Source organism: Panthera uncia (genome assembly GCF_023721935.1).
Source record: "Panthera uncia isolate 11264 chromosome A3 unlocalized genomic scaffold, Puncia_PCG_1.0 HiC_scaffold_11, whole genome shotgun sequence".
Classification (NCBI taxonomy): Eukaryota; Metazoa; Chordata; class Mammalia; order Carnivora; family Felidae; genus Panthera; species Panthera uncia.
In genome coordinates, this window is record NW_026057578.1 from 15212697 (window position 1) to 15236250 (window position 23554).

Sequence of the window (23554 nt, forward strand, 5' to 3'; positions counted from 1 at the left end):
ATGGTGGTGAGGATAAAGGATGTTAAGTTTGTGAGGTGAGAATGCGGTGACTGTAGGTCAATCGTGGTACATGGTTATTTTCCTTTAGGATGAGCTCCAGGTTCTTTCCTACACAGATGCACGCTCCACCTCCGATTCAAAGTGTTGCTAATTGCTGTTGTGGGTTGGGTTTAGGACTTTCTATTGGGCTTTATGCAGAAATTAGCCCACACATGGCTGTGATCCTCCTTGATTTCATTTTTCAGGAATTGTAACAAGGGTCTGAATTGAACTGCTCTAGTGGAGACCAGGTATGACCAGCCTTTCTTCTCTCTTTGTCCCTTCTGGGTTCAGGAAGAAATTCAAAAGCTGAATAAAGATATGCTCATTAAAGAATTTTATGTGGCAATTAAATTTCTCCCCTAGTAAGAGGAAATAGGTTGAGATATTTCAATTTGGTGATTAAATTTCTCCCTTCAAATATGGAAATGAGGGGTGATAAATTAATATTTTACCCAACTTCTACAAAAGAGATACTTTCAATCCCAAATTATTTCAGAGACCAGAACAAGGAAAACACAGATAGAAACTTTTGTGGCTTTTATTTTTGATACCATGTATTTGATATTATAATTAGAGTTTGAGAAGAAAATTGTGGACTTTGTTTTTTCCTTATGAAGATATGGTGGGAAAATCCCAATTAAAATGTCAGGAAATCGTCGATGTTGAATTTCCGGAAGTTGATGACTGTACTGTGGTTATGTAAAAGAATGCCTTTATTCACAGAGAATACATCCTGAAGTATTCATGACTAAATCTCATGTAAGCAACTTACTTTCAATGGTCAGTATAGAACATTATATTCTCACTCATAGATGAAAGAAAGACAACAATAAAACAAATGTGGCAAAATGTTAACACTTAGTGGATCTGAGTGAAAGGAATATGATAGTTCTTTGTACCATTCTTCCAGTTTTTTCCATGCATTTGAAATTATTTCAAAGTGATGAGTATAATTAAGTGTTAGGATATTGAATGTGCTAAAAAAAAAAAAATCCCTAAATAAATAGCATAGGTCTTAGGAATGCAAGGATAGTTCAAGAACAGAAAATCTATCAATGTGATGAAGCAAATTAAAAGTTTAAAGAAGAAAAGCCAAAGGAGTTTTTAAATTGATTTCTAAAAATCATTCTATATTGTTCGGTGTTCACTCATGATAAGAATACACGCTATACTAGGAACAAAAACGAACCTTTTTAACCTAGTAGAGGGTATTTAGCAAATACTTACAGCAAATATTACATTCAATGGTGAAACTAAAGAAGCAGCATCCTTAAAGATAGTATAAGGCCCAGATGCCCTCTATTACCACTCTCATTCCAAATCATATCAGTGATCTTAGGTCAATGCAATAAAACAAGACATAAAAATAAAGAGGCATATATATATATATATATATATATATATATATGGTTCCAGAGGGGAGGATGGTAGGGGGATGGGCAAGATGGGTGAAGGAGACTGGAAGGTACAGGTTTCCAGTTATGGAATGAATGAGTCACGGAGATAAGAGGCACAGCATAGGGAATACAGTCAAAGGTATTGTAGCAGTGTTGTTGTATGGGGACAGATGGTAGTTACACGTGTAAGCCCAGCATAACATAGAGAGAAGTTGGATCACTCTGTTGTACACCTGAAGCTAATGTAACATCGTGTGTCAACTATACTTCAATAAAATTTCTTTTAATAGGGAGGTATACGGATTGGAAAGGAAGAGAGAGAGTTGTTAATGCTTACAGATGGTACGTCTTCAGATGAAAGCCAAGAGACTCATGAGAAGCTATTAAAACTCATGAGAAAATACATCGAGTTTGCGATGGCAAAAGTCAGTATGCAACAAAATTGATTGCATGCGTACACATCAGAAACTAGTAAAGATGTGAAAAGAGGGAAAGATCCTATATTCACTATAACCGTAAAATGGGTAACTACCTAAAAATAAACCAAGGCAAAGTTTGCAAAGTTTATGTGAAAATAATAACACTTTTTTGTTGTTGTTTTTCAGATAATAAAACTTTATTGCACGACTTGAAGAGGCATTGGATAGAGTGATGCTCATTGGTTTTATATTTGGGAAGACTCACTGTGGTAAATATTGTGGCTGCCCCCAGTAATTTATAGCTGTGATACCACTGTAATTAAAATCTCAACAGATTTTCTTAAGGACCTCGAAAAATTGACTCTAAAATGTATATGGTGGAGTAGAAGCGCAAGAAGACCCAAAACAATTCTGAATAAGTAAAACAGAGTGTGCCGCAAAGGACCAGGATATATAAAGCATATGTGGTAATTAAATTTTTTTTTAACGTTTATTTATTTTTGAGACAGAGAGAGACAGAGCATGAACGGGGGAGGGTCACAGAGAGAAGGAGACACAGAATCTGAAACAGGCTCCAGGCTCTGAGCTGTCAGCACAGAGCCCGACGCGGGGCTCGAACCCACGGACCGTGAGATCATGACCTGAGCCGAGGTCAGACGCTTAACCGACTGAGCCACCCAGGCGCCCCCATATGTGGTAAAAGAGCACCCAAGAATGCTGGTTTGAGACTGGACAGGCTGAGTGAGAACACCTAACGTCATGCAAAAACACATCCATCTGTAAGTGAAACCTTGGTACAAAATAGATGTGGTTTTATAAATGAACAGGAGATCAATGAGATGGGGGAACAATTGGCATTTCATATTGGAAAAAGTTGAAACAAGATCCCTAATTTGCACCTTTCATTAAAAAAAAAAATTCCAAAAAAAAAAAAAATTCCAGATGGATTAATGACTGAAATGTGGGGAAAGAATCTTTTAAAAATGTTTGAAGAAAATATAGGAGATTGTTCTCAGGTGAGGGTAGTTTGCTTAATATTGCCATGAAAAGTGTAACCCATAGGGGCGCCTGGGTGTCTCAGTCGGTTAAGTGTCCGACTTCGGCTCAGGTCATGATCTCACAGCTTGTTGTGCGTTTAAGCCCCGTGTCCGGCTCTGTGCTGACAGCTCGGAGACTGGAGCCTGCTTCAGATTCTGTGTCTCCCTCTCTCTCTCTGCTCCTCTCCTGCTCATGCTCTCTCTCTCAAAAATAAATAAACATTAAAAAAAAATAAAGTATAACCCATAAAGGAAGAGGGGAGTAAAATTGATCCCATCAAAGCAAAAAGAAATATTCTTTTTAAAAGATAACACCAAGGACAGTCGGTGCTAATATGCTAACTGATGCTTCTTTCTGGAGCTCATTCGTCGTTTGCACATGAGACCCATCAATTACACAAACTAGAGGTGACCCTCCCAGGGTTTCTCTTCTCTGACCCCCAGCTTTGGACACATAGCATCAGTTCGTAGGCAGCTCTCTGTCGACTTCATCCAAAGTGTTCCCTCCTCCCATCACATTATATGGGAGGCCAACTCTGAGCCTTATTTTTGCTGTTTGTAAAATCAGATCACTGTAACACCTCTCAAAGCATTTTCATGAGGTTTGAAAGTGACAAAGCACTCACTACTGTGTCTGGCATGTAACAAGTACTCAGTAACTATTAGGTATAATTATCTAAGAAAGCATATTTATTAAGTGGGGGAGTCAGGATTTGAAAGCAGGTGGGTCTAGCTTCAAAGTGTGTGCTCTTTTAACAAAAGTCCCTGAAATCAAGCAGAAGGAGTTAGAAGTTGGTCATTTGGGGGCTATTTCCTAAGTGCCTCGGGTCTGTACCTCTTTGCTGTGGAGTTTCATGGCCTATTTTTGCTGTAGCATAGTTGACCATCACCTCGTCTCCAACGCTTGTTCCTCTCACCAACATTTCACATTGTAGGATAAAAATACATTCAGAAAAGTACATAAAATGAGAGGACGATTTAATGGATAATTACAAGGCAAATACATGGGCCACCACCACCGAGGCCACATCCGTTTTCAATCTGGTTTCTCATGCCCCCAAACCACTTCTTTATGGACAGGTCACAAAGCTTCTTTTCTTTTCGTAGAGTAAACAGACACCTTCCTTTTGGGAAATATCCAGGTCTTGGGGAAAAGTGTGAGAAACCCCTGGTCTGAAATCAGACACGATCACAAATCATTTCGAGCATGGCGAGGTCTCAGAAGCTCCAGCCATGGAAGCTCCCCAGCTTCTGCTTCAGATTCAGATATTTGCTGCCCCTGTCCCCCAGCCCCCCCTCCCCCCATTCTCCTCACCCCTGGCGTCTCTAGCCCTCTTTTGTACTGATTTCTTTTCTGACGGGAACTACCTTTCTCAGACTCCCCAGAATCTCAGAGAAGAATCCAACCTGGACAAATGGCAAAACTTCAAGACAAGGAAGCGTGATCGGGAAAGCCATGGAGGACTGGAAATGAACAGATGGTTGCTGGTGGCCTCTTCCTGGGTTCATTCACTCAGTCATTCATTTATCCAGTGGTTCATTCATTCACTCATTCATTCATCAAATTGTTCTTATGTGTCAGGCTTTGGGTAAAGCAATGGGTATGCAGCAAAGAACCAAATAGACATAATTTATTTAATAGAACTCATGGAATTTACTATCTACATTTATTGAGGCCTGCTGACTATCAGTACTAATAAAAAGCAAAACTGACACAAGTTTTCTCCCTCCAGGAGATCACAGTCTAGTGTGGAGACATACAAATCAATAGGCAGGGAGATAGGGAAAATGAGGCACAGAAAGGGGCACCTAACACAGAAAGGGGGTCAGAGACCCCCTGCTCCCCCAACACCAATGGATGGCAGGGCAGATGGTATCTGTGAGTGAAAGAGGAAAAGTCCATCAGACAGAAACATGGGCTTGAGTCTTAGGGTGAAGAGGAACCAGAGGTGAGATACAACTACCTCCCTTTTTTTAAAAACGTTTTCAAATGTTTTTATTTATTTTTGAGACAGAGAGAGAGCATGAGCAGGGGAGGGGCAGAGAGAGAGGGAGACACAGAATCTGAAGCAGGCTCCAAGCTCTGAGCTGTCAGCACAGAGCCCGACGCGGGGCTTGAACTCATGGACTGTGAGATCATGACCTGATCCAAAGTCAGATGCTCAACCGACTGAGCCACCCAGGAGCCCCCAACAGCCTTCCTTAAGAGGGAGCAACCACAGTCTTCTCCTGTACCCTTTTCCCACCCTAAACCTTAGGAGCCCAGTCTGTGGACAGAGCCAAGGCAGGCCCTTGAGAACAGGAGATGCCATCAGCAGTGGGGTGAGGCCTCCTCAGCCTCTGTTGAGGGTCTTGAGCAATGGCAACATCAGTTCCAGCTGAGACCTTCGTCTTCTTCTAGTTCAATATTCTCATGTACAGGTGGAGAAATTGAGGCTCCAAGAGCCACCATGTCCTGACTAAGGTTGCACAGTGGATCAATGACAAAAGCTCTAGAATCTGGAAGTAGATTAGTTTGACAGTTAACTGGACTGAGTAAGATCTTTCAATTTATAATAATCTCAGTTGGTGAAAGACCTGATATCTTTCTGTGAGCTCCAATGTGTGTGTGTGTGTGTGTGTGTGTGTGTGTGGTGTTAGTGCCAAGATTTGAATCCAGATTGGGTTAATTCTGATGTTCATGCATTTATCCACTAGATTGTACTGCATCTATGTGTCCTATTAACTTTTGTATCCCCAGGACCTGGCATAGTGCCTTGTTCATGGTAGGCTCAATAGTCTTACAGGATACAGGATATAGGAGGAGACCATAATGGTTGGATGGAAAAGATGGAGTAAGAATCTGGGATCCAGATCAGGTCAGGAAGGACAAGGCCAAATAGAGCAGACTCCTGGTATTAGTTGGGAGTGACCAAATTCAGAGAAACAATATCTCACATATGGTAACTAATTTATATGTGATTATGGTTGGATCACCTCCCTTTCGGATTCTGTTTTCTTCTCTGTAAAATAGATTGGCCTAAATCTATTCTGAAGTACATTTCAGTGCAAACAGTCCATGATTTTAGGATCAGAACCAATTATAAGCAGCTTATGGATGATAGGTATCTGGTCCCGTCCCGTCTTCTGTGTCCACTGATTACTTATTAAGCACAATGCTGTCTTATGAGTTCTTCTCAAAGTTCAGGAGCCATTACCAACTGCTCAGTGACAGATTCTTTTAGGATTGTGCGCACCAACAGAACTACTATTCAGAAGAAGATATTAGATAGATCCAAACTCCAAACCTCATGAACCCAAGGTGTGTGCATGAATTTATCAGAGTACAGGGAGAGGGAAATGGTGGCAGGTCAGCAGGAAGAGTTAGAGTGCCTCTAACCTTCTCCTGAGTGGTTATGGTGAGAACCAGGAATTGAAGCCAAAGCCATGGCTACCCCAATGACCTATAAAAAATGGTAGAAACCATTTCAACAGAGATATCAATCTGTATTTCCTATATGAAAACTATGAGACACATACTCAGTTACTAAACGATGCTAAATTCCTTCCTTTCCTTCCTCTACCAATAGGTAACTCATGTCTTTTTTTTTTTTTTTTTTTTTTTGTAAGGAATGGCTCTGGGTTAGCTGTCTAATTGGAGAGGATCCTAAAATTAAATTTACACGGAAGCACCACTGATCAATAGTTTGATTCTCATTCATGGGAGGAAATACAACACCAAAGAAGACAGTTATCATTAGGTACTTGTTGCCTGAAACTAGTTCTCTTTTGACTTCATTTAAAAATCAAAAATGATGCTGAATGTTAAGGACATGAAGATACCTAATAAGTGCTCAAAATTTGTATTGCTTAATTTCCTAAAAGGGTAGCAGAAAAATACACATCATTTAGATTTCCCAGATAGAGATGTATATATACACATATATACACACACACATATATATAAACTTTTATATGTATATATATATATGTACATATATATATATATACACAAATTATATATAAATAAACTCATATATATATTTCCAAATAGAAATTCTGGAAATAGAAAATGACTGGAGACTAAAAATTTGAAGGTTTAATAATTAGCCAATGGAAGTTCCAGAAAGAGAATGGAGAGAATGTCAGAGAAGCAACACTCAAATAGATAAACAGAAGAAAAAAATCTCAGAATTAAATTAAGACACGCATCTTTAGGTTAAGAGTACACAGTGAGGACCGAGCAGAACAAGTAAAAGACAAACATGACTTGATAAGATTTCTGACTATGACTACTAATGCGCTCTTATTTGAAGCAAATGGATTAGCAGTCCACTAAGTAAGAAACCCAAGCGTCAGCAGCAATGGTCAATGATCGCTCATGCCAAAATGGATATCCTATGAAGTGTGCCCTATGAAGTGAATTCCCAAAAAGGTGTACTTCCCTCACCCCCAAAGGGCATCCTCTGAAGTGCTTCCCTGAGATATAGCCATGGAAGGCATTGGCCAAGAGAGAGGCTCCCCAGAGAGCAGAGCTGGACCAGCAGGAACAAGAAAGTCTCTCCACTTCCAGATTGGAAGCCCTCACATCCCTGTCTTCCGGGATATACAATATGAACTACGGACCAGTGACTGCCTGCGTGTTGCTTCGCATGTTTCTCTTTAGCAAATAGGACTTTTCAATACAGTGATTCGGTTTCTCATCCTACCATCTTATGTTGGGCACGTTCAAAATGGTTCAACTTATTTTAGCTTATTATATTTACTTAATCTGTAAAGTCTACAGAGAGCCTTATCTGGACTTCACTAAGAGCACTGCTGTCATCCAGATTTTGGACGTGAAGGTAGTACTAGAAAAGACATCTTGTTGTCTTTCTTGGGAGAGAGATTGAGTGCACTTTATGTAAGTGTTGGTGGTTGAGGAAGGGTTTGAATGAGAATTTATGACTACGTTGATTTCTGCAGCCATGAGAGGTAGACTTTAGAGGACATTGTTGCCTTTACCACTGGGTATCCTGTCACCCTTCTGGTAGCTATATCCAAATTCTCCTGGAGAATCACTCCCCCTCCCACTTTCGGAAAATCACATTGTATTTAGGAGTTTCACCCAACGGTAAGCACAGTGACCTTGGCTTAAATCAATCAGTACATCCATGTCTCTGGCCTCAATCATGGGTTCAAAGGTTTACTTCTAGTCGATTCTAAGCAGCGGGGTTACCCAGAAGTGTTTAGGCTTTCTTACAGGACCTGGCTTTGAGAAGATGCAAGGAGGTGTGACAGCCCCATATGACTAATTCCAGGAGAGAGCCTCACTATGAAGGGCAGTGGAGTGGAGAGAATCTTCTGGGAACTATAATCTGAGCCCCTGATCAAATTGCACCTGAAAAGAACACCTGTTCTTAGTTTATTCAGTTCCCTGAACCAGTAAATCCTGCTTTTTCCTATGCCTATGTGAATTAGATTTTTCTCTCAAGTGTAGCTGGCAACAGGTTCTGACATGGGCCTCTACCTCGCTCAGAACTTGGCCATGCAAGCTGGCAGTCTGCTCGTTCCAGTGAGATCCCCTGCTGCAATGGTTTCCATTTTACCCCCACCCTGTTCTTTGAGGCCTTCGGGTCCTCCCTGGAACAGATAAGCCATTATCATTGAGCCAGAACTGTGGGGGTCTGACTGAGCTTCCTGACTACATAACATCAGCTCAGAAAATCCCAGCCAGTTCTGGAAAGGGAAGTAAGGAACATATAAGTCACAAGGCTGGGAAAGGACCATCACAACCACTGTGTCTGCCCCCACTATAAAAACCCAACAGCCCTCGAAATCCTGGCACCTGAGGCTGTGGAATTTGCCAATAATGGTTAAAAAGTCATGGAAGAGGCTCTGGCTAGAGGACAGGTGGCCACAGTGGACCACCTGCTTCTGTTGGTGGGGTTTCTGAGCATCCAGAAGTATGTTTCTTCTCCCATTCTGTGGCTCTTCTTATCTGCCTATGTCTAACTGACCTTAAATCCGTGTTTCTCTCTCTCTCTCTCTTCACTCTGTCCCTGGTTCCAGATCTGTCTCCTTCTCAGTCTGGATCAGTCACTGGTTTTCTCTTTCTTTCATGATCTTCGTTTGACTAGTTGTCCTTGCTGCTGTCTCTCAGTCTCTGTCATTCTGTTCTTAAACCATAACTCTGTTCTCTGCCTTTCTCCCATCTCTGTCACTCTGCTGGTTTCTGTTTCTCTGGCTCCGGGGGTCTTTGACCTTCCCTGGGATGAAACCCCTGACTAGGGGCCCTGTACTTGTCCTTGGGTACCGTTTCTCCTTTAGCCAGGTAACCGGCTGCTCTTTACTCCTGCTTCCGCAGAGTCCCGAGCGTCCCAGCTGCTGGTCCTTCCTTTGGCTTTGAGGCCGCCATCTCCCTCTCGCTATGGGAAGTATGTCCTAATGTTCAGGGTCAAGAATGGTGTTTCAAGCCTCAACAATCCCCCTGAATCTTTGATCTGCCTTCTCAGAAGCTGGCTCCCTCTTCCCCGAATGCCACACCCACAACTGCAGGAGTGACAAGAATCGCTGGAGAAACAGGAATATCAACATCAGATTTGTGGCCACAAATATCAGGATTAGGTGATTCTGGGCTTAGGTGATTAGATCCTGATTAGGCAAAGAGGGACCAGGGAGGTCAGAGTCTGAGATCACAGAATCTCAGAACACGTGGAAGGCGGATTGGGGGGTAGGGAAGGAACTGCACAGCCAGACCTCTTTCTCTCCTGGCTTTGTGAATTTCAGTCTGTCATTCCACGATCAGTCAGTCGGTCAGTCAGCAAACCAACAACCTAGCCACCCAGTCCCTCAGTGTCCCAGGCGGCCTGCTGGCCAGGTAAGCTTTAGCGCTGACTGTGGCCCACCCTGCTTCCAGGCCCACCCTGTTCTTCCTGTGAAGAGCTGGCCCTGGGACTAAGGTAGGTGGCAGGGACGATGTCCACCACCCCAGGCAGGGAGCTGGCTCCTGGAGTGCTTGGTGGGTGTTAGGGCTTCTGGTTTCCAGCCGGTGGCTTCGTTCTCTCCAGCTGAGGTGAAGCCTGGAGAGTTTTCAGTGGTGCCTTTCCAGGGAAGGAGTTCATCATCCCAGACTTCGAGGAAAGGGTGGTCAGGGCCAAGGATATTTCAGGCGCCACAAGGAACCATGAGGGAAAGCAACATGCCCCTCCCGTATGTCAGGAGGAGGTCTGGTCCACATCATCCCACTCCTTTTAGTTGACGCCTCTGGTGGCCGCGGTGTCCTGGTACTCGGGGCCCGTGGGTGGGGGGCTGCCCAACCTCTCACCCCTCAGCAGGGCTTCTGCTCTTCTCTCTGCCTTTCTGCATCACTCTTGCTTGCTGTTTTAGAGCCTCAGGGGTCATCTGGGTGCCTCCAGCCTGGGTCTGGGAGTGAAGCCTTGGGAGGGACCAGAACGAGGCAGCGCGTCGCTGAATTCTGCAGACTCACCGTGCCGCTGACTGGCTATCATGTCATCTCGGGCAAGTGGGCCGACTTCTCTGAGGTTCCCTTTTCTTCTCTTTAGGATGGACTGTGAAAGTGCTTGCTTGCCTGTGAGATTCTGTATGCATCATGTCTATTTCTAGGATTATTCTCTGGGAAGATTGGGCTCTCTGGCTCCTGAGTATGGTGGGGAGTGCTCCTGCGGTCAAATCCCCACTGAAGTCCAAGATCTGCCACCTCTAGGGATCATGGGTTCCAATGCTCGGATCTTAGCGATGCGGAGATTTGAGGCCCAGGGAAGCAAGGGCCTTGCAGTGAGTGAAGGATTCCGGCCCAGTCTCCTGAGGACCGCAGGGCCCTGGGGGCCAGAAATGATGCTGTCAGGTGTGGGTCCTCCATCATCTCCCAGCCCTGGGTGGGCCGCAGAGATGCTCTCCACTGGCCTCAGGCCTGGCCAGGTGGACCCCGACCATCGGTCATCCGTATGCCACGTCCACCCAACATCTTGCCACCGCCTGTCACGCTGCAAGGAGAGCTTCCCGGAGACTCGTTTTCCTCATTTGTAAAATGGGACTGCATGTGCACCTGTCCAGTGCCGTGTGAAAATGAAATGTGATAAAGCATGTGGGGCGCCTGGGTGGCTCAGCCGGTTGAGCATCGGACTCTTGATCTCAGTTCAGGTCTTGATCTCAGGGTTGTGGGTTCAAGCTCCACGTTGGGCTCTGTGCTGGGCATGGAAGTACGTAAAATAAACAAACAAACAAACAAACAAATAAAAAAATAATAAACGTTGGGGCGCCTGGGTGGCTCAGTCGGTTAAGCGGCCGACTTCGGCTCAGGTCATGATCTCGCGGTCCGTGAGTTCGAGCCCCGCGTCGGGCTCTGTGCTGACAGCTCAGAGCCTGGAGCCTGTTTCAGATTCTGTGTCTCCCTCTCTCTGACCCTCCCCCGTTCATGCTTTGTCCCTCTCTGTCTCAAAAATAAATAAGCGTAAAATAAATAAATAAATAAATAAATGTGATAGAGCACGCAAAGCACGTGACGCTGTGACTGCCGCAATAAATGTCTCCCAGTGAGTGTTCGGGATGGTGACTGTAACTGTCCAAAGTAATACAGCTCTTACGTGGTGAAGGCAGGATCAGTCCCAGGCTGATTTCTGGGTCTAATGTTTGCGGGAGACCAGACTATACTCCACGTGGAAGGAGTTGGAGCCCGGTGACTTGGGGACATGAGGTCCCAGGCTGCTTCCAGCTCTGCTCCAGAGTTAAAAGTTCAGTTTTTCTTTCCCTGGTCGCCTTCCACAAGTAGTCGTGTTTGCAGGTTCTTCGTGTCCAGTGCCTGTTTTCTTTTGGTCTTACCAGACCCCTAAGCATTTCCTCACGACAAACCACAGCCTCTGATTCATCAACCTCGCAGCAAACAGGTGTCCTCTCCCAGGGAGACACTCAGCCTTTAAAGGAATGAACTGCAGAGCGCTGATCTATACAGCGACCTCCTCTCGGGTAGATAGGAGGACTCTGGAGATCTCCCTTTGTTGGTTGGTACCTCCAGCCGCATCTCGGATGGATGGCCGTTTTTCAGCTTTGCCTAGATTCTGCTTAACCTGGTAGTTCCCCACCCATTCACATTGACGTCTAACAGAACAGTTCATTCTCCCCAGTTTTGTCGGGAGTATGACAGGTGGCTCGGGAGGAAATTCAAATCTTGTAACATTCAAATTTTCTTGGGTGAAGAAACGCTAAGAAGGAAGTGGCTAAGGCCACCTTTGCCTGAGGTGCGCAGAGATCTGCCACATTTGTCCCCCACGGATCTCCAGAGGGGACTGAAATGACCCGCCCTGCCCTTATTCTAATTTCTTCTCTGTCTGCTCTTTCTGTCCCAGCTCGATGGTATCCTTCCCCGACATTCTCACCGCCTCGCCCGGCTACTGCTCCAGCCCTCCTGGCTTCAGCGTCTCGGTTCCTCTCCGGTCATTATTGGATATGTTGTATGTTTTGTTCGAGGGAGTATTTCAAGTCATAAAGGCGACTGCAAAAGTCACAACACGGGCTGAGACTCCTGGGGTGTGTTCATGACCTGAATGAAGCAGGGTGACGTTGTTTCTTACGAAGTCACCCTAGCAACTTGGGACAGATGGAGGCGCCGAGGCACAGAGATTGGCAGCGGCTGCCTCATCCATACACAAATGAGCTATGGCAAACCGCTCTCCTGACTTCTGGATTCCGAAAGGGTGTGGGTTCTGGTGTTTGTTTTTGATACCGAGGCAGAAAATGAACTTTATCTGTCAAACAGCAAAGGTGCTGTTGGCTGTCGGTGTGGGGAGCTTGGAAAACGGCCTCCTTGGACACAGTCACCGGGGCTCCTGCCCTGGGCCTCACACCTCACAGGCCATGCGCTTTGGAGCACCTTCTTCAAAATGCTCTGTGTCCCAGGGCACCTGGGTGGCTCAGTCCGTAAAGCGTCCGACTTTGGCTCAGGTCATGATCTCGCGGTTTGTGAGTTCGAGCCCCGTGTCAGGCTCGGTGCTGACAGCTCAGAGCCTGGAACCTGCTTTGGATTCTGTGTCTCCCTCTCTGTCAGCCTCTCCCCGGCTCGTGCTCTGTCTCTGTTTCTCTCTCTCTCTCAGAAATGAATAAACATTACAAAAAAAATTGTCTATGTCCCCTACCCTGCCTGGGGCCAGCCAGGGCCAGCAATGCCATTGGGCTGAAGCACCGCCAGCCTGAGACCTGCATAGATTCTGGTTCTCCCTTCTCCCCTTCAGGGCTCTTTCCCATTTTCTACATCTCCACTCACTGCTGGCATCCCGGGCAGTCACCCTACAGGACCCTAGAGGCTCTTCTGATGGATTTGATTTGGGGTTGTTTTGTTTTGTTTTGTTTTGTTTTTACCTCTGATTGACATGTGCTTTCCCATGTCACACTTGAGCCATGCCGGATGAGGACCAGACGTTGCCTGTGCAAATGGACTGCCCCTCTCACGTCACCCCTGAGCCCCTCCAGCATTGGCTACCTAAGTTGTAGGACCCGGGGTAAAGTGAACATGTGGGCCCTTTGTTCAAAAGCAGGGAAAAATGCCATTAAAGGCACTTAAAATACCCCTGGCCAAGCAAAAAGCCCCACTTTTCCCCTTTTTCTGCAATTGGTCATGGTATTTTTTGTCATGCTCTATTATTCCCTCTCAGGGATACACACAGGGAGAGCGCAGACCTCACGGCGGGGGGGGGGGGGGGGGGGGGGGGGGGCGGTCAGGGGCCGGGTCCCTGCTGCACTACTCAGCACATCCGTGGGCAGGACCCACCAGCCGCAAGGACCCTTTCCCCCGAGCTGCACTGGTGGTAATGACAAAGAACAACCTTCGAAGCCGTAGTTGGAGGCCAGTACTGAGGGGAGGCAGAGTGGATGATGCAGTATTAGGGGCAATGGTGCAACCGGCATTGAAGAAATGATGTTGGGAATGGGGGGCAGGGGGAAGAGGCTTGTGTCGGCCAGGGCTCTGCGGAAAGACAAGCAATATGATATGTGTAATATCAACGCATACAATATTACATAGTATGCACATACTGTACATGGCACTATTTTATGATAGATAGATAGATAGATAGATGATAGAGGAAGAGAGAGAGAAAGAACGTGACATTTATTTCAAGGAATTGGCTTATGCAATCCTGAAGCCTGGCAAGTAGGAAACCCACAGGGCAGGCTCCAAATTCAAGTAAGAGCTAATGCTGCAGTCTTGTGCCTGTATTCTGCAGAGCAGCAGGCCAGAAAGTCAGGTAGGATTTAGGTTTCAGTCTTATGGAACATTCCTGTCTCCAGGAAACCTGTTTTTGCCCTTAAGGCCTTCAACTGATTGGATGAGGCCCACTCACACTCCAGAGGGTAATCTGCTGGGCTCAAAGTCTACTGACTTGAATGTTTAGTCATGTCTAAAAAATACCTTCCCAGCAATACCTAGGCTGGTGTTTGACCAAACAACAGGGCACCATAGCCTCGCCAGGTGACACAAAAATTAATCATCACAAACATCTACATTGTTTTAATACAGACAACATAAAGCCTTGGCACTCTCTGAGTCAGAATGGGTTTGCGGTCTTTTCTTGTGCCGGGAGATCTGAAACTAGTCCCTCTGACCGTAAAGAACATGGAGGGCTGCCCGGAGGTGGCTCAGTCAGTTAGGCAGACGACTTCAGCTCAGGTCACGATCTCATAGTTTGTGAGTTCGAGTCCCGGATCAGGCTCTGTGCTGACAGCTCGGAGCCTGGAGCCCGCCTTGGATTCTGTGTCTCCCTCTCTGTCAGCCCCTCCCCTGCTTGCACTCTGTATCTCTCTCAAAAATAAATAACATTAAGAAAAATTATTAAAAAAAAAAAAAAAAAGAACGTGGAGAGCTGGTTTCAGGACCCCTGGAGGAAGAAACGGTGTGAGGAGACTGAGAGGAAAGTTCGCTTGTTCTCATTGGACAATAAACAAATACACTGCCACTTCCTCTCATTATTCCAAATCTTCATAAATAAATCACTATGCCTGTCACGGGCACAGTGAATTTTGTAAAGTATTTAAAAAAGTTTTTAGTGTTTATTTATTTTTGAGAGAGAGAGAGAGAGAGAGAGAGAGAGAGAGTGAGCGGGAGAGGGGCAGAGAGGGAGACACGGAATCTGAAGCAGGTTCCAGGCTCTGAGCTGTCAGCACAGAGCCCGACGCAGGGCTTGAACTCAAGAGCCGTGAGATCATGGCCCGAACCGAAGCCAGACACTCAACCAACTGAGCCACCCAGGCACCCCTATAATATATTTTTTAATCATATTGTTTCTATAGAGAGAGGGCCCTCAAGAAATATTTGCCCGGGCCCCCACACATCCTAAAAGTAGCTCTGTCCTGAAAGGCTCAGTTGGGCCTTTAATGGGGCAGAGCAGGTGGGGCTCAGACCCAAGGCCTGGGGCTGAGTTCGAGCCTGACAGCTCCCTGTGTGCCCAGTGTACAGATACCAATGAATAAGAACACGTCTGCCAACTGAGTGGACCAGACACTGTGCTGAGTGCTTGCCAAATACTCCTCACGGCCACCATGTGGTATAGGAGAAACCAAGACCAAAGCTGAGGAAACTGAGGCTCAGAGAGGTTCAGTGAGTTTCTTCCAGCCCAGGGAACTCCCACTGTGTTTAGGTTTTCAATGACCATGTGGTATTGACCCCGTGTGTCTTCTTCATTGTCGCCTCAGGGCCTAGCACAGCTCCTGACACACAGTAAGAATTCATTAAACAACTTCTGTGTGAATGAACTTAATGAATGAAAGAATCTGTAGTATTTAGTAGAAGGCAATGGAGGGCGTGTGAAGCAGGCTGAGAGAATCAGTGTCAGGTTAAGATCCGGTTAGGAGGGCAAGTGTCCACCACCAAAAAGCTTCCGGGGTTCGGTAAACTGGTTTTGGCAAATCTCAGTCTGGTGCTGTGTAATTAACTCATTATGCAACTCTGGGCTTGTGCCTGCTCTTGAGGGCCTCAGTAGCTTGCTGCAAGTTGGAGGTTCGGTTTAGATCAGGAGTCCGTAAACATTTTCTGTGAAGGACCAGAGAGTGAACATTCTAGGCTTTGGAGTAAGTTTAGGTCTCTGCCGTTAACTACGCAACTCTGCCGTCTGTAGGGGGGAAGTACCCACAGAAATACAAAAACAAATGAATGTGCGGCTGTTTCCAACAAAACTTCATTTAGAAAAACAGGCCGCTGTCGGGAATTTGCTCAGGGGGCTGTAGTTGGCTGACCCCCTGGCCTAGATGACCTCTGAAATCCTCTTTTAATCTTAACGGTTTGTGATTTAAAGACTTAGAGAACCGATGGTATGAAGGACGGAAATGATCACCCAACGTCATCATCCTCCTGCGGCGCCCGTGGCGGTCATTGCCAATTGATCACAACACTCCTTCCTGACAGGAAAGGGGTTGGCTTGTCTAATCAATCACAGATGAAGAATTCCAGCTGGACCGTTCTCCCTTTCACTCTTTAAGAAGCAGATATTTAGAAGACGCCAGACACTCTCGGGACTGTGGCGTTGAGGAAGATAGGAAGAAAGAGAAAGTAGGGAGTGTGGCAGCTTTTCCCGCTCTCATCCCTGTGTGAGAGGAATCAGACTTTCCCCAGGTGGGGGAAGTGAGAGCCCAAATCCTGAACATGAGCCCGGTTATTTGAGCTGACAGTGCTATTACCCACGGAGGGGGTGGGGGGTCACACCCTCTATCTCTCTCTTACTTGCCCTACTGGGTGCTCGAGCTAGGAGTGGACACCTGGAGTTTCCTTCTTCCCCAGGGCATACGAATTTTCTTCCTTTTCTTTTCCCACCAGAATGTAAACGGGAGAGTGGCTTCTGCCCAGACAGATCTGCTGTCAGTGGACTGTTGGCGGGTACTTTACGAATTAGTTCATGTGGAGCCGTTATTGCATGACAACCCACAACCCTAAATGTCTATTTCGATTCCCACAAACCTTCACACTGAGGAATGGATGGGGAAATCCAAAACATCTACGAGCCACACGATATAAGAGCTTGGGCAGTCAGACAGGTTTGGGTTGAATTTTAGACATGATGATCACCTTCTTGATAATTAGAAGCAATCTCTGCAGACTGGGTAACACACGGAGTAAGTTCAATGTATGGCAGCTATCTTTTTTTTTTTTTTATCACGCAAGATCTGTAGATTTTGGGGGGTAGGAAACAGCCCTCTAGCATCTCAAACTGTACACTGTAACCACATGTTGGTTCTGGTGGAGCTGTTTGCACCTTGCTCTCAGATTCATTTCAATGTCCTTCACTTGTAAAGAATACAATTCATTTGTTCTTTTTCAAGTTCTTCCACACCCTTCATCTCACGACTCTCTGAGAGGGGCGGATTTGTTAGTATTACCCCATTGCATAGCTGGGAAAATGGAGTTCCAAAGAGATTTTCTGTGGGCAGAGCTCTTCTTTCTTTCCCTTTTTCTTTGACAGCTGCCTATTTTATTTTTTAAAAAATGTTTCTTTATTCACTTAGAGAGAGAGAGAGAGAGAGCCCCAAGCAATCTCCACACCCAGCATGGAGCCTGATGTGGGTCTAAATCCCACAACTGCAAGATCACGGCTTGAGCCAGTACCAAGAGTCAGATGCTTAACCGACTGAGCCACCCAGGCACCCCCTATTTTTTTATTTTTTTTAAGTAATCTCTACCCCCGACGTGGGGCTCGAACTCATAACCCTGAGATCAAGAGTCGCACGCTCCCCCGTCTGAGCCAGCCAGGTGCCGCTCAGCTCCAGATCCAAATAGCTTCTTTGCAGCTGGCTTTTCTTGCCCTCTCCTCCCTCTCGCCAGGCCAGTGGGGTTGGGGCCCCCAGGACACCTGAGATGACCTCCTTATCAGCCTGGTGACATCTTCCAGGCCAGCCTCTTGCATTTCTTCCCTGGCGGTCACTCTGTTGGCCTCGCGGTCTTGCCTGGGACAGGAAAGAGCCCTGTGTCCATGGTACCAGCACTGCTGGTCTTCACCCGGCTTCTTGTATGTGCAATCGAAGCTGGGAGGGGCCGAGGAAATTCTGCTGGGGCCACACCCACTAGTGAAGATATAAATAATGAGGTTTGGCGTTGACACTCAGACACTCAGAGGTTTGGCGTTGACCCCTCACCTCACAATGCAGTCCGGTGGCCTCTTCCCCCTCGTGCTTCTTGCCCTGGGCACCCTGGTACCTTGGACTGTGGAAGGTGCTGGAAATTGTGAGTTGGAGCCCTTGGCTGCAGGGCAGAGGTGGCGGCTCCTGGTGGTGGGGGGATGACCCCTTCTAGAGGCTTTGATCTCTCAGCTTAGTTTCGGGAGACCTCCTTGAAGCGGGGAGGGGGCTCATGTCCATCTGGGCTCCAAGGACTCTGCACGCTTCTGAGCATTGGGCCGTGTTCTTTTTTTTCCTTTTCTTTTTTTTTTTTTATTTTTTTTTTAATGTTTATTTGCTTGCTTTGGAGAGAGAGAGAGCACAAGTAGGAGAGGGACAGAGAGAGAGAAGGAGACACAGACTCTGAAGCAGGCTCCAGGCTCCTAGCTGTCAGCACAGAGCCCGACACAGGTCTCAAACCCACAAACCGTGAGATCATGACCTGAGCCAAAGTTGGATGCTTAACCCACTGAGCCACCCGGGCGCCCCTGGGCTGTGTTCTTTTACACAGTATCTGGTCGGCCCAGACCCCACTCCCTCTCTTCCTACCTCTCTCTCTTCACCCTGCCTGTGAATCTGCAGTCTTCTGTTTCTAGCTCTTCCTGGTTCCTTGTCTCTGTTTCCGTCCTTTAGTGTCCGTGTCTCTGCCTCTGGCTCTCCCTCTCAACCTGGCCCTTGTTCTGTCTTTACCGCTCTCCATCTCCTTTGTCTTTGTGGAGACCTGTTTTCCCCGGGGCAGAAAACCTTGGCTGGGAGCCCTTTGCTCTTTTCCAGGATCTGTGACTTTCTCTGCCCATGTTGTGTGGCTTCATCAAGCCTGTCACTCTTCACGGAGGTCAGACAGGCATTTCCCTCTGGACTTTGCGGACAGTCACCTGGGTGACTGTCTCTCCTGGGGAGTGGTGCTTTATCCCGGAGTCATGATGGCTACTCAGCACCCAACTCCTTCCTTAACTCTCAACATTCTCTCCAACAGCGTTGAAAGCTGGAGCCTGCCCTCCTGTAAAACCTGGTCGATGTCTTAACGTATTTGAGACCCCTGAGTGCCAGAGTGACTGGCAGTGTCCAGGGAGGAAGATCTGCTGCTCCGATGCTTGTGGAATCAGATGCCTGGACCCTGTTATCTCTGACCAAAGTGAGGAGGGGGGAGGACTCACGGGAAGGGGGTGAGCCCAAGAAGGCGGCACCTCGGGGGACAGGACCGAGTGCTGGTCCTGCCAGGTCTCCTCCTCCCCAGGAACTGTGGAGCCAAATTTGTCAGCCGGTCAGGGAGTCACAGTGTCCCAGACAGCAATTTACTCACCTGGCTGGGTGAAACAGCCAGCGTGTCGGGAGGTCAGTTTTTCAGTCTATAGTCACCTGGTCGTTCAGGTAAGCAGGCAGTTGGTAGCCACCCATCCAGTCAGCACTGGGCAACTGGTCGCCTTCGTGGAGAGGGGGCCCGATGTCAGGGGAGACCCAGATCCTGCCGTCAGGAGATACAGGGGCCCTGGGAAGGAAGAGGTGGTGCTGGGGATGGAGAAGAGAGGATTCTCCCTGCGCACTTGGGCTGGGGCTGAGTCCAGGAAGCAGGGGGCGGCGGCGCCCGAGGCTTAAGGCTTCTGACCTGTGGCCCTACTTTCACCAGCGTGTATGAAGCCTGGCAAGTGTCCTGTGGTCAATGGCCGGTGTCTGATCCTCAATCCCCCCAACCACTGTGAGACAGACCAACAGTGCGTGGGTGACTTCAAGTGCTGTAGGGGCCTGTGCGGGAAAGCCTGCGTGGAACCTGAACAAGGTAAGGAGGGGACCCGGGGCCAACTTTCCCCCGCCCACCAGTCCTCTCTGTTCCAAGCCTCTGGTGGCCCTTGTGTATGAGCAGGGGGACTCCTGATCTCTCTCCCAGGACAGCTTCTGCTTAGCCCCCTTGTCCTTCAAGGGCACCGCTCCCCAGGCCCCAGGGCCAGGATTTCCACAGCATCACTCATGGCTTTGCTTCTATTCGAGCCCCTCTGAGAGTGAGGACCCCCCCGGCAAGTCTGAGTCTCAGTTTCCTCATCTGTAAAACGGACATAATGAAAGCGTTTTGGAAAGCACTGTGTGCGCTAAGAATTTATTATTAAGGTGATCTCCAGCATATTGTCTAGGTCAAAGCCCAAAGGATCAGTGGATTTTGAGGCTTAAATCCAGCTTAATGCTCTGAGTTTAGAGTTCTATAGTAAAATTGAGACTTGAACTCAGTCTCCGGATGCCAAGCCTCTTTCGACTATATCACCACCTTGTTATTTTCTTTGTCTCAGGGAAGTTTCTTGGGGGAAGAATGGGGAGATAATTTGTCTGGTTCCTGTATTGAAGCCCTGATCTGATTTTCTCTCGTAGCCTGATTCCTGTCGTTTAGGAGAGGTTCTGGATTCCTAGTCTGTGGTCTGGGGCTCGGATCACTGGGGCACTCCATGGCGAAGACTTGGGTCTACCATTAAGATCTTCTTGGGGGGAAGGTGTGGCACACAGTAGGCTTTCAGGAAATTGGTGAATAAATAAATGAGCGTATTTCTTTGTGTCCATGTGCTTCTGTGGTTTGCTGGGGCTGCGGGGCTTGGGACGTGATGACGGAATGTGTGGGTGTGAGGCCTCCCTCCTGCACATACAGAGTGGAAGGGGGAGGCTTCGGGGCCAGATAGACATGAATTTACATCATGAGTCTGAAAACACCGGTTCTGCGATTTTGGACACGTGACTTTACCTCGTCCATCTTAATTTCTTTAGCTGCAAAGTGGCAATAAAAATCTCTTCCTCGTGTGTTTGGAGCACTGGGGTATGCAATGTGTATGAAACGAAGAGCAACGTTGCTGAGCCACAGCAGCCTCAAAAAAAAAAGTGGATACTTGCCTTCTGTGGTGATTTTGAGCTTCTTGTATTTCCCTTCTCTCCCAAGACACGATTTCTTCTTCCTTAAAATAAGTGTTGAGAAGAACAACACACTAATTATCGGTCCTGAGAGAGGACTCCAGACCCTTCTGCCCATTGCAGCCTGGTATCGGAGTCTCCAAGGAAAGCACAATGCGGTCAAGCACTGGGTAAAACAATGTCTTATTTACCTAGAAAAGAGACAGCAAGATCACCTTCCACCTTGGGCTCCACTCCCTCCCCATGGCCTGCAAGTTTCTCCTAGGAGCTGATGCCGGGCAATTTGCACCACCCCTCCCCCCACCTCCACCCCTCTCGTGCCACAGAAGGAGGCTCCACTCCCTCCCCAAGCACGACACACAGCAGTGGGGTTGGCCAGAGGCTCTGGCACACACATGTGCACAGAACAGAGGAGCCTACACTGAAGCTGGACACAGGGAAAGATACTCGAGCACCTTATCTCTTGGTAAGTAGGTATTCCAAGCCCGAGGCCGTTCTTATGCAGCTGAGTGGGGGACACATGCATGGGGCTGTCTTTCCCCACAATGAGAGTATTGTCACGGTGGGTCACGTTATGGCAGCTGCTGGCCAGTAGCACATGAGAGAGATGTTGTTCTTGGCCCCATGAAGCAAAGAGTTAACAGGAGCTGGACTCCCAGAACTCAGGGCAAGCAGGGAACCGTGCTCCCCATTCCTCTGTGCTCTTTGGAGCCCAAAGGAAGCAGAGAACTCGATTGGACTGTGACATAGAAAAATGGATGGGACACAATTGTAGTTCAGTCTTTTCCTGGAAAATGTCACTGATCCGGAAAAAGCATTCCACGTACTACATGCAACCAATGTTCTAAGAGAAGCAATTGGATGTATTGACTTGACTTTCAGGAAAGAGGGGAAAGAGGAAGTGCCATTTTATTTATGTAGAGAGTGGGGTGGCACCCCCCTCCCACCGGGTTGCCTCCCAGTGACCTTCACCTCTTAGGATTCACGCCCTCGTGTGGGCCCTCCCATGTTTTTGCATGGTGGGCTCATGTGACAAATAAATTATTGCAGAGTGAGAGACAGTTATGTCTTGATGAGATGAGATGGGTAAAAGATGGCACCTTCCATCTGGGGAGCACACGCCCTCTCTTTGATCACCTGCTCTGGCACAACTCAGCCGCCATGTCTCGAGGACACTCAGCCATCTGTGGCCTGGCCCATCACGTAAGGAAATAGTGGATCTGGTCAACAGCCTGAGAGGAACTGAGGCTCACCAACACACACGTGAGGGAGCATGCAGTTTTCAGCCCCAGTCTAGTCTTTTTTTTTTTTTTTTAGTTTTATTTATTTATTTTGAGAGAAAGAAAAAGCATGATCAGGAAGGGGAGGGGCGGAGAGAGAGGAGAGAGTGAGAATCCCACGCAGGCTCTGCACTGCCAGAGCCCAATGTGGGGCTTGAACCCACAAACCATGAGATCATGACCTGAGTCGAAATGGAGTGCTTAAACGGCTGAGCCACCCACATGCCCCCACCCCAGTCTAGTCTTGAAATGACTGTAGTCCCAGCACACAGCTTGATTATAACCTTGTGACAGACCCTGACTCAGAAGCAGCCAGTGAAGCTACTCCCGGCTTCCTGACCCTCCAACTGTGAGACAATGTTTATGATTTTAAGGTGCTAAGTTTGGGGGCAATTTGTTATGCAGCAATAGATACCTAATTCAAGGAGGTCAGCAAAAATCTGCTATTGTAACCAAATATGGACAGTAGAAGAAAAGATAATTGTAAGGCAATGTCATTTTCTCTGAACAAAGTTGGGAACATTCTAAATAAAATGTTAAAACTTAGAATTCATGAAAGTTTAAAGAGTTTTCAAATAAGTCCAACACGAATTCTTTATTAAAATTAAGAATAGAAATGAGAGGTGCCTGGGTGGTTCAGTCAGTTAAGCATCCAACTCTTGGTTTTGGCTCAGGTCGTGATCTCACAGTTTGTGAGTTTGAGCCCCATGTCGGGCTCTGCGACGACAGTGAGGAGCCTGCTTGGGATTCTCTCTCTCCCTCTCTGTCTGCCCCTCCCCTGTGTGCATGCATGTGAGCGCTCTCTCTCTCTCTCTCTCTCTCTCTCTCAAAATACATAGATAAAAACTTAAAAAAAAAACTAAAAAAGAATAGAAATGAAAGGACAGAAATTAACTAAAAAAAAACAAACAAACAGGAAACCTACCTGAAACTGTAGCAAAACCCACATTCAGCTGAATTTTCAGAGTTACTGTCACTAAAGTCAGAAACAGAATAAGGATCACCGCAATTTTCCAACAGTGTATGAGATATAGCAACCTATGCAGTGAGATGAGATCAGGGGATAAGGTATGTAAGAGCAGAAAGGAAGATACTAAACTGTCAGTATTTGTGGATAGTATCATTTCCTACCTAACAGTTGAAGATACTCAATAAAGTTGATGAAATAAGTTTCATCAGAGTTGCTGGATATACAACTCTGATGTATAAAATTTTACAGCATTTCTCCCATTATGTATAATGAATCAGAAATAATAGAAAGTAGAGATAATTAATCAAATTAAAAAACCCTGCAATTCACCTGGGAATGAATCTAAAAATTATGCCAGACCTTGTGGATTAAAGAACAAATTTGTTGAAGGTCTAAAATAAGAGCTGAATAA

General features: G+C 46.8%; 1 protein-coding gene across 1 annotated transcript; it reads left to right on the forward strand.

Moving 5' to 3' along the window:
* The first annotated feature begins 17953 nt into the window (after nucleotides 1-17953).
* On the forward strand, nucleotides 17954-20560 carry LOC125936293 (antileukoproteinase-like). The gene is made up of 4 exons (XM_049650348.1): nucleotides 17954-18073; nucleotides 18983-19141; nucleotides 19634-19783; nucleotides 20365-20560. The coding sequence occupies exons 1-4, from the start codon at nucleotides 17992-17994 to the stop codon at nucleotides 20367-20369; spliced, it is 396 nt and encodes a 131-aa protein (XP_049506305.1). The 5' UTR covers nucleotides 17954-17991; the 3' UTR covers nucleotides 20370-20560.
* Nucleotides 20561-23554: the final 2994 nt, after the last annotated feature.

Excerpts from the sequence above, each read along its gene's own strand:
- LOC125936293 (XM_049650348.1), top strand. The coding sequence starts at position 17,992 with ATGCAGTCCGGTGGCCTCTTCCCCCTCGTGCTTCTTGCCCTGGGCACC. Across the intron at positions 18,074-18,982 it reads TGTGGAAGGTGCTGGAAATT|CGTTGAAAGCTGGAGCCTGC; the intron begins GTGAGTTGGAGC and ends TCTCTCCAACAG. Across the intron at positions 19,142-19,633 it reads CCCTGTTATCTCTGACCAAA|CGTGTATGAAGCCTGGCAAG; the intron begins GTGAGGAGGGGG and ends TACTTTCACCAG.